Raw genomic sequence first — 11,771 nt, 5'->3', positions numbered from 1 at the left:
TGTCAGCTTTGGGATTCTAACAACCTTTAAGCTACTGGCCCAACACTTTAACCTTGAGGCTACCTGCCACCCCGTTTAAGTGTTATTGATGTTGTTTGGATAGAGAATTTCTCAAAATCCAAATGGTAAGAGAGCAGAAGACGTGTGAGTAAACAAATAAACAATGCCTTTTTTCAAAACTAGTCATGCAATGGAAACTTTCTGCCCTTCGGGTTTTATTTTCACTGCTGACGGCAACATGTTAAACCCTGTTCAATGAAATGGAGGATCACACCATTTCAAAGGTAGAAATAGAAGAAGAAACATTCTGGAAGCTCACCACTATAAATGGCCTTTTACTTGGCAATGGTAAATAACTTTTTTTTTGTGAGCTGCATAACCTACCAACTACACCCAGTGAAAATAAACCGCCCCTTGATTTACCTTGGAGTAATATGCCATCTGCTGGCTGATACAAAACACAACTATTTGCTAGGGTTCTTTAAAATGTATTTAGAGAATCAAATTCAACACTTTCAAATGTTCAACTCGCATAACAGAAATTTCACATTACAGAAATAAAATATTTAAAATGAACAAAGGTAATTTTTCGATTAGCTAAGACATTGAAAACTGTAATTAAAAACTTTGATTGTCGTATACACTTTAAAAAACAAAGATTGGTACACCAAGGAATTGTAAAAGCTAAATTACCTTTCTCTAAAACATGCCTTTACTCTAAAAACCCTATCACTGCAATTGCACATTATTTGTTAATTAAAACCATAAAATCTATTATTAAAGTTATAAAAGGCAACAATGGCCTGTAAATAAATCAGCTCCCATTACTACCTCAACATAGCTGAAGAAAGGGGAACTGTCAGCATGACTAGTTAGTATCTTTGGGACTTTAAACCACCACATACAACAAGTCTGAGTATTCGCTCTAGACATCTACATTGAGCAACTGTTTCCACCAGCAGTCACCACCTTCCATGTCTTGGACCTAGGTTATCAGATAGCAGCATATTGTTCTTTCCATGTTTTAGACTATACCTGTCATGGCTGAATAGCAGCAGGCATTCAATGTCTGTTACCATGGCCAATGACTCCACGAGTAATTAAAATACTGTAACTGCGTCCACAGGGACGATTACTTAAGGCCTCCTTTTCTAGTCTATTTAGTGTTATCAGCACTCTTACGGTCTCTCAGTAAGTAGCTTCGTCAATGTTGTCGTCGCTGTCCCCTCCAAACTCCTCTCCGTTGTCAAAGTAAGACATGATGTAGTCGGTATCCTGGAACGCAGATGAGAAGCAGCGTTTCCATTAGGAAAAACTTGTGAGACCCATGGTAAGACCAGATTTTAATTTGCAAGGGTGCCCCACTGCCAAATGACACCACATATGGAATCGAGTCGGTTGCAATTAATATCGAGCTATGCAAGGAGTAATGATAGCCTACCAAGTGAACAATGGCTCTATGCACAATGCACATCTCCTTTGGTCCCGCTGGCTTGTCAACATTCTCTGTTTCAGTGTCGCTTCATTTTTCCACTTGTCTGTACCTTCTTGGTATAGTAGCTAGCTAGTTTAATTTGAGCTGTTTTTAGCATGTTTGACATAGCTATTCAAACATATATTAGAGGAAGGCATCTTACTTAATCAAAATACTCCCCCTTTGTGAACTTGTATGACATTTCAGTGAGTCCTCATTTGGAGAGGTGAATCTCGCAAAACATCATAGAACACTTATGGCCTGAGTAAATACAGCCGTGTCTGTCACAAACTCAATGGCACGGGAAACTGAAGGCCGGAGCCAGTTGATAAAATGTGGCAAGTTTACAAGCAAGAGCGCGAGCTCAAGACAGACAGGAATAATCGACTGATGATTGAAAGACAACCTGAACCAATCTCCATGCACATAGCCAAAGTGACTATAAGAAGATATGGATTTTCATCAGGATATTTTCTGCTGGACAATGTGTCCGGCAATGTTTTTATTTTCGGCTTTTATGGGGAGTTTTTAGCGACCAAAAGACAGCTATTACCAGCTAATGGACCTCTCATGAGAAGGTGGGGATTTTATGGAGCCTAAACACACCTTAAACACCGTTTATGCACTTATATATTTTGTGAATAGTATTTGAGTAGCTATTATGATAAACGAGTGTTGTTAGCATCAGTGTTACTCGCCGCCCATTATCTCAACTGGCATTTCACCCATTTTTTTACCACTAAAACCCTGACCATAACAATCAGGTTCAAAGAGGAGAGGGTTACAAAACGTAAATGGGCCACATCAGTCGTCAATACCCCTTACCTCTTCAAAGTCTTCCTCGAATTCCTCTTCCTCTGCCTGTTCTTCTTCCTCGTTCGTCTTCTTTTTCTCCCCGTCTTCCTCTTCCTCAGAGTTCACCGCCTCTTCTTTCTTTTCGAGAGTCTGAAGGGTGGGAATTTCCACGAAACATCAAAACCAGAGCACGGTATATGCAAATCTCCCTTAATTAGGAGTAACTAAAAGGAATAAATGTATGATCTCTAGCCTTTCGAAGAAAGGTTAGTAATTTTTGTAGTATCCTACCTCCAGCTTGGTGAGAATCTCCTCTTTTCCCACAAGAGGTTTCTTTGGCTGTTTAACTTGGGGTGGATGTCCTAGAAGAGAAGAACGGAAAATTAAGGTTAACCTAAAAGTAAATAAATAAAAAAGGAGAACAGACATGGCAACAAATGGCACAAGACAGAAGTATGGCCGTAATTACATATGAGAACACAGAGGTCATAAATAAATGTATCTATATATATATCTATATCTATCTATATATCTCTATATATATACACAGTTGAAGTCGGACGTTTACATACACTTAGGTTGGAATCATTAAAACTCGTTTTTCAACCACTCCACAAATTTCTTGTTAACAAACTACAGTTTTGGCAAGTCGGCTAGGAGATCTACTTTGTGCATGACACAAGTAATTTTTCCAACAATCGTTTACACACAGATTATTTCACTGTATCACAATTCCAGTGGGTCAGAAGTTTACATACACTAAGTTGACTGTTCCTTTAAACAGCTTGGAAAATTCCATATAATGATGCCATGGCTTTAGAAGCTTCTGATAGGCTAATTGACATAATTTGAGTCAATTGGAGGTGTACCTGTGGATGTATTTCAAGGCCAACCTTCAAACTCAGTGCCTCTGCTTTGACATCATGGGAAAATCAAAAGAAATCAGCCAAGATCTTAGAAAAAAAATTGTAGACCTCCACAACTCTGGTTCATCCTTGGTAGCAATTTCCAAACGCCTGAAGGTACCACGTTTATCTGTACAAACAATAGTACGCAAGTATAAACACAATGGGACCACCAGTCATATCGCTCAGGAAGGAGACGTGTTCTGTCTCCTGGAGATGAACGTACTTTGGTGCGAAAAGTGCAAATCAATCCCAGAACAACAGCAAAGGACCTTGTGAAGATGCTGGAGGAAACAGGTACAAAAGTATCTCTATCCAGAGTAAAATGAGTCCTATATCGACATAACCTGAAAGGCCGCTCAGCAAGGAAGAAGCCACTGCTCCAAAACTGCCATATAAAAGTCAGACTACGGTCTGCAACTGCACATGGGGAAAAATATTGTACTTTTTGGAGAAATGTCCTTTGGTCTGATGAAACAAAAATAGAACTGTTTGGCCATAATGACCATCCTTATGTTTGGAGGAAAAAGGGGGAGGCTTGCAAGCCAAAGAACACCATCCCAACCGTGAAGCACGGGAGTGGAAGCATCATGTTGTGGGGGTGCTTTGCTGCAGGAGGGACTGGTGCACTTCACAAAATAGATGACATCATGAGGAAAGGAAAATGATGTGGATATATTGAAGCAACATCTCAAGACATCAGTCAGGAAGTTAAAGCTTGGTCGCAAATGGGTCTTCCAAATAGACAATGACCCCAAGCATACTTCCAAAGTTGTGGCAAAATGGCTTAAGGACAACAAAGTCAAGGTATTGGAGTGGCCATCACAAAGCCCTGACCTCAATCCTATAGAACATTTGTGGGCTGAACTGAAAAAGCGTGTGCGAGCAAGGAGGCCTACAAACCTGACTCAGTTATACCAGCTCTGTCAGGAGGAATGTGCCAAAATTCACCCAACTTATTGTGGGAAGGTTGTGAAAGGCTACCCGAAACGTTTGACTCAAGTTAAACATTTAAAGGCAATGCTACCAAATACTAATTGAGTGTATGTACACTTCTGACCCACTGGGAATGTGATGAAAGAAATAAAAGATTAAATAAGTCATTCTCTCTACTATTATTTTGACAATTCACATTCTTAAAAAAAAGTGGTGATCCTAACTGACCTAAAACAGGGAATTTCTACTAGGATTAAATGTCAGGAATTGTGAAAAACTGGGTTTAAATGTATTTGGCTAAGGTGTATGTAAACTTCCGACTTCAACTGTGTATATATATTAGAGGTCGACCGATTAATCGGAATGGCCGATTAATTAGGGCCGATTTCAAGTTTTCATAACAATCGGTAATCGGCATTTTTGGACACCGATCATGGCCGATTACATTGCACTCCACGAGGAGACTGCGTGGCAGGCTGACTACCTGTTATGCGAGTGCAGCAAGGAGCCAATGTAAGGTGCTAGCTAGCATTAAACGTATCATAAAAAACACCACCTTAACATAATCACTAGGTAACTACACATGGTTGATATTATTACTAGTTTATCTAGCTTGTCCTGCGTTGCATATAATCGATGCGGTGCCTGTTAATTTATCATTGAATCATAGCCTACTTCGCCAAACGGGTGATTTAACAAGCGCATTAGCGAAAAAAGCACTGCCGTTGCACCAATGTGTACCTAACCATAAACATCAACGCCTTTCTTAAAATCAATACACAAGTATATATTTTTAAACCTGCATATTTTGTTAATATTTCCTGCTAACATGAATTTATTTTAACTAGGGAAATTGTGTCACTTCTCGTGCGTTCTGTGCAACAGAGTCGGGGTATATGCAGCAGTTTGGGCCGCCTGGCTCGTTGCGAACTGTGACGACTATTTCTTCCTAACAAAGACAGCCAACTTCGCCAAACGGTGGATGATTTAACAAAAGCGCATTTGTGAAAAAAGCATAATCGTTGCACGAATGTACTTAACCATAAACATCAATGCCTTTCTTAAAATCAATACACAGAAGCATATATTTTTAAACCTGCATATTTAGTTAAAAGATATTCATGTTAGCAGGCAATATTAAACTAGGGAAATTGTGTAACTTCTCTTGCGTTCATTGCACGCAGAGTCAGGGTATATGCAACAGTTTGGGCCGCCTGGATCGTTGCGAACTAATTTGCCAGAATTTTACGTAATTATGACATAACATTGAAGGTTGTGCAATGTAACCGGAATATTTAGACTTATGGATACCACCCTTTAGATAAAATACGGAACGTTCCGTATTTGACTGAAAGAATACACGTTTTATTTTCGAAATTATAGTTTCCGGATTTGACCATATTAATGACCTAAGGCTCGTATTTCTGTGTGTTATTATGTTATAATTAAGTCTATGATTTGATATTTGATAGAGCAGTCTGACTGAGCGGTGGTAGGCAGCAGCAGGCTCGTAAGCATTCATTCAAACAGCACTTTCGTGCGTTCGCCAGCAGCTCTTCGCAATGCTTCAAGCATTGAGCTGTTTATGACTTCAAGCCTATCAACTCCCGAGATTAGGCTGGTGTAACCGATGTGAAATGGCTAGCTAGTTAGCGGGGTGTGCGCTAATAGCGTTTCAAACGTCACTCGCTCTGAGACTTGGAGCAGTTGTTCCCCTTGCTCTGCAAGGGCTGCGGCTTTTGTGGAGCGATGGGTAACGATGCTTCGAGGGTGGCTGTTGTCGATGTGTTCCTGGTTCGAGCCCAGGTAGGGGCGAGGAGAGTGACGGAAGCTATACTGTTACACTGGCAATACTAAAGTGCCTATAAGAACATCCAATAGTCAAAGGTATATGAAATACAAATGGTATAGAGAGAAATAGTCCTATAATTCCTATAATAACCTCAACCTAAAACTTCTTATATGGGAATATTGAAGACTCATGTTAAAAGGAACCACCAGCTTTCATATGTTCTCATGTTCTGAGCAAGGAACTTAAACGTTAGCTTTCTTACATGGCACATATTGCACTTTTACTTTCTTCTCCAACACTTTGTTTTTGCATTATTTAAACCAAATTGAACATGTTTCATTATTTATTTGAGGCGAAATTTATTTGATTGATGTATTATATTAAGTATACATTCAGTATTGTTGTAATTGTCCTTATTACAAATTTTAAAAAAGTACAAAATTAAATCGGCCGATTAATCGGTATCGGGTTTTTTGGTCCTCTAATAATCGGTATCGGCGTTGAAAAATCATAATCGTCGACCTCTAATACACACACACACACACACACACACACACACACACACACACACACACACACACACACACACACACACACACACACACACACACACACACACACACGAGCTCAGATGCATCCTGTTTCCATTGATCATCCTTGAGATGTTTCTACAACTTGATTGAACTTGATTGAAGGCACACACCTGTCTATATAAAGGTCCCACATTTGAAAGTGCATGTCAGAGCAAAAACCAAGCCTTGAAGTCAAAGGAATTGTCCGTAGAGCTCTGAGACAGGATTGTGTCGAGGCACAGATCTGGGGAAGGGTACCAAAAAATGTCTGCAGCATTGAAGGTCCCCAAGAACACAGTGGCCTCTATCATTCTTAAATGGATGCAGTTTGGAACCACCAAGACTCTTCCTAGAGCTGGCCGCCTGGCAAAACTGAGCAATCGGGGGAGAAGTGCCTTGGTCAGGAAGGTAACCAAGAACCAGATGGTCACTCTGACAGTGCTCCTCTGGAGAATAAGGCTGTAAGGTAACAAAAAGTGGAAAATGGGAAGGGGTCCGAATACTTTCCGAATGCACTGTATATACTGAGTATAGCTGGATGTCCTTTGGGTAGTGGACCATTCTTGATACACACAGGAAACAGTTGAGCGTGAAAAACCCAGCAGCGTTGCAGTTCTTGACACAAACCAGTGCGCCTGGCACTTACTACCATACCCCGTTCAAAGACACTTAAATCTTTTGTCTTGCCCATTCACCCTCTGGATGGCACACACACACAATCCATGTTTCAATTGTTTCAAGGCTTAAAAATCCTTCTTTAACCTGTCTCCTCCCCTTCATCTACACGGATTGAAGTGGATTTAACAAGTGACATCAATAAGGGATCATAGCTTTCACCTGGTCAGTCTATGTTTATTGTTTTGTATACTTAGAGTATTTTGTACACAATAAAGATAATTTATTATGGGCCAACATCTAAATATTGCTCCAAGCGTTGATTAAAACTCAGAACGCTTATTTTTTATCTGACAACGTTCTAATTGTGCCTGCCTCTTTGCGAACGAGTGGAATCATGAACAGTGGTTTGTTCGTTATGTTCACCTGCGTCCTCCGGATATGCCTCCTGGATTTGCCTTTTTAGGAGAACATTCACCAGTCTCTCAAAAGGCTAACTCCACTCTCTCGTGGCACAGGCCTCACGAGGGCCTGAGACGTGAAACAAACTACCCCAGCCCACAGTCAGTTCAAGTAAACAAGAAGAGATGCTGCTTAAAGTGCGTTTGTGAGATTTCGGACAAAAGGCAATTTTAAAACCGTCTCGCGACTCTGTTCATATCTACAGACATCCCCCAAACAAAAACGGACTCTCGGATAATGCACAACTGGTAAATAGTCACTTATGTCAGTCAGTTAGGTGGCTAGCTGCCGGCAGAGACTTCTATTGCAGTAACGTTGAAGGTCTCTGGCTAGTATTACTTAGCTTCTTACTTCATCCTACCTCAGCAGGAGCAAATGATACACCAATACGTTCTCATAAAAGGTTTCCTTTACAGAGAGTAGGCTACTGAGACAGACAGTGATGTGGGCATGTGGCACTCAGTGTTGAGGCTGAGGCAGGCTGCAATTCACGCAGGAGGTAGCAGAGGAGAGAGAGGAAGCAAGCAGAGAGAGAAGTTACTACAGTGCTTCCTAAACTTGGGCCTCAGACAATCTGTACTTATCTTATCAAACAAGATAAGAACTTACAAAAAGTATGATATGTTTGAATATGAACATCTTCACATGGCCTATCTTCCCTATAGGCCTAGATTAACATGCAAACAAAGTTGTAAAATGCCATACGTTTTCATTTCGTCCCTGACGCTACATGTCAGTGTGAACGATTTCTCACATAACATTACAATTATAAAACGAATAGGCCATGTGTTTGTAGAACGACTGAGGTGAACGAACCTACAGCAGCCAAGTTGAGAATGGCTGGGGTCATTTTTGCTGTTCACCAAATAGCATTTCAACGTTTTTTTTAACGGACCTCACTAAAACTCAAACCCTGGTTACGGCCCTTGACAGAAGGGATGGGAAGCGGTTCAAAATTGTTTCGCAAGGAATTCAAAGGCCAAAGTAAGTAGCTAAGAAAATATGTTGATGAAAGTTCACTTATTGAGTATCTGGGAAAGAAAATTCTCAATTGAAAACAATACATGGCTTCCACAAAGTTTGAATTCCACACACAAATCTCAAGGCCTTTCAGACAAAGTACTCACTTTTAGCCAGAGGCTTCCTCACTTTAATGCAAAGCTCTTTAGGTAATCTGCTCCAGTCTGAAACAGAACCATAGAAAAAGAGAAACATGTTAACACAGAAAAATACACCATAATGGATCTTATTCACAGTATAAGGAATAATGACACCACAGCACAAGATTAAAAATCAGATAAATTCAGACCAGAAATGGACTTGTCTGGCACCATCTGCTGGACATATACCAACACTGCATCAAAAGAAAGCACCAGAAAAAGGACCGACAGCCTGGCAAGGAGTTGCCACTGAAGACTACTAGCAGCAGGAAAGTGGCACAGAGAACTAAATAGTTTATGAAAGAGACAACTATTCTGTGATCAGTTGGGTGCAGATCCTAACCACCAGTATTTCCACAAACCAGCCCATCATCACTCACCTGGGCTCCACTCGATGGCACTGTCCTTGGGCTCTCCGCTCTGGTACTTATCAGAGTAGCGATCGACATCTACAATGGAAACACCAGCATAATTACAACTAACAATGTCCTATTCATATAATACCAGCAAGGGAAAACAAGTATAACACTCCATTACAAAACCTTCTATACCATTTGTCTGACATACATTAACATCCATCATAACTGGGTACTTTTACATGCATTCAATAACCCGATTATTGTGAATACTTTGATAATATAATAGATTGATTTAAACATTTACATGCTTTGCCCTTACAATCCAGTTTACATGGACAGCTGATAAATTGGCTACCTAAAGGGACTTTGAACATTTTTGAAATTTGCCAATCAAAAACAAAGGTTTTATTTCAGCGATCTTATACATTTAGGGAAGCGTATTTGATTGAGTTCAGACATATACACATTGTATGTGAAAACTATTTCTAAGATGCATACTTTCGAGTCTTACGAAATTATTTCACGCGCGACAAATGACATAACAAAAACTTGCAATTTTCTTTAAAAGTTTACAAATAACATTAACCATATGACTTTGGAACTTAGCTCAATCACGGTTAATAACATTCTACGATTTCTCCACCCCTTAAAATGAAACTCGGCAATATGACATTACAACGAGCAGCACCGCAGATGTTGCAGATGAGCGCGATGCAAGACAATGCACTCACCGAGTATCATAGAGTAGTTGTGCATGTGCAATTCAATAGCTACAACGTGATAGCTATGGGACCAAAATGGCAGAGCCTCACGCTTCAATGCCCTTACTTGTTTGAGGAAATTGGCCTGATATTGCCGTTTACTTTGTGCATCGCTAACTCTACCTTCAATCCTGTGTGTGCTGGCTTACCTCTTTTGGGAGCGGCCCGTCTGATGTAGAAGGGCAGGGTCTTGTTGGCGGCCCTCAGTTCCTGTTTCAGAGCCAGCATGTACTCCACCTCCTCTCCTGTCTGCAGGGGCACAGGCTGGACTGGCATGGGCTGAGGTTAAGGAGGGGGGACAGATCAAGAGGCTGGGTTGTTATAGCGCCATAAACACTAGCACTAAGCAAAGACATTACTACATTTAAATTACTATACAGTATTTCAAAATACTGCAACCCAGTTAGAGGATGGTAGGCAATATTGTGTGTTTAAGCCAGTCAGTGTCCATACAAATGATATTGTACCTCAGAGAGAAAAAATGCCTCTAAGAGAAAAACAAAACATGTCTCCATTACATTACTAGCAATATTAGATAACTGTAATTATTTTAATTTTGTGACACTCAAGACAAGAGCACTATAAGCAACAGTGGCAAGGTAAGTCTAGGCTATGTTACAAGCCCTGACTCCATGTGCACACTCACAGGGAAGAGGGGTGAGGGCTTAAAGGTGGTGGGGGGCAGGCTGTCTCCCCTTCCTATGCCCAAGTCCTCCAGGTTGAAGGTCATCTGACCCCTTCCACGACCCCTGCCTCTTCCAGCCATGGTGATGAGTCTGTAGCTAAATGCATGAAAGAAAACTGATAGTAGCCTAACAAACACAAACGCACATAACAGCCAGTATTGTGGATATCTAACTAGCATTTGAGACAGGGCTCCCAACACTTGGGCCCCAATTTACCTTTGTTTATAGATTGCTAGTAACTAGTCAGGTAGCTAGCACTCAATAACCACATGGGAGTCCATACAGAATAGGAAAGCTAATTACAGTAGCTATTGCATTTCACCCTTGCCCTACTGACTGCTGTATGGGCATGAGTTCTCGAGAGTTAATTTCACACATGATTACATCACATTTTTTAGCAGGCAAAATATCTAGCTAGCCGTGATATTTTAACTGCCATCCAGTGCAGCATTGTGGTTGTTGTATAGCCAGCTAACTAACATTAGTATTGGCTGGCATTCAAGCTAGCTAGCTATATTTCACCGCTAAGGGTCATTCTGGCATGGTATTGTTTCCACTTAACGTTACCTAAATGGTTTGATAGCGATGAAGCTAACGATTAAGCTTGCAGGTTGAGCCTTCTAATAAACTGCAGGCTATAATACATATGTTGCTTATACTGTAGAACATTCAACATTTTAGGAATAAATCCACACGTGCAGACTGCCGGATGTTTTCAACTGGAGTAAACGTGTGTTCCGTCAGCCTTGAATGTCTCATGAAACATATTCTGTGAGGAATTGTTCCGCCCTACTGCCAAGTACTGATATAGAATGATCGTTTCCAATTTAATCTACAATGACACAATTTCCCCTAAAAAATGTGTTAGTGTTTTTTAGCAGTTGTGGTGAGCCATATCATAGACAAAAATGTAGTAATTGTTATTAATTCATTCTTCTGTCTGGGCAATAAGGAAAAACAGCCTACAAAAAAAAAAAGCATTGATGCTCGGCCAAATAGCTCGGCCAGTGCTGCCACCTGATGGCACTATTATTCCTAGCGTATTTTGTTATTTGCCAATGGCTTATATACAATGATTTACGATTGTTTGAGAAAGTAAGGGTGTGGTGTTTAGTTCGGAGTGAATTTTAGATTTGCCTGTTAGCTTTGTGCTTGTGTTGCTGAAAAGGTTAGACTCTTAAATGGTATGTAATGCCAAATAATTACTTTACATTTCACATCTACCCCTATAGTGACTTCACAGGAAATACTGGG

At 40.5% G+C, this 11,771-nt stretch overlaps 1 protein-coding gene across 1 annotated transcript; it reads right to left on the bottom strand.

Moving 5' to 3' along the window:
* Nucleotides 1-472: 472 nt before the first annotated feature.
* LOC120022234 (DNA-directed RNA polymerase III subunit RPC7-like) lies at nucleotides 473-11,251 on the bottom strand. Its single transcript, XM_038966117.1, has 8 exons — nucleotides 11,085-11,251; nucleotides 10,478-10,613; nucleotides 9,981-10,110; nucleotides 9,092-9,160; nucleotides 8,679-8,735; nucleotides 2,561-2,631; nucleotides 2,300-2,419; nucleotides 473-1,275 (listed from the first exon to the last, which is right to left on the bottom strand). Exons 2-8 carry the CDS (start codon nucleotides 10,595-10,597, stop codon nucleotides 1,189-1,191), a joined length of 654 nt encoding a protein of 217 aa, XP_038822045.1. The 5' UTR covers nucleotides 10,598-10,613; nucleotides 11,085-11,251; the 3' UTR covers nucleotides 473-1,188.
* Between the last annotated feature and the right edge of the window lie 520 nt (nucleotides 11,252-11,771).

This window comes from Salvelinus namaycush, chromosome 27, assembly GCF_016432855.1.
Source record: "Salvelinus namaycush isolate Seneca chromosome 27, SaNama_1.0, whole genome shotgun sequence".
Lineage (NCBI taxonomy): Eukaryota > Metazoa > Chordata > Actinopteri > Salmoniformes > Salmonidae > Salvelinus > Salvelinus namaycush.
The sequence above is the reverse complement of the archived record's forward strand: the minus strand, read 5'-3'. Positions and strand labels throughout refer to the sequence as shown.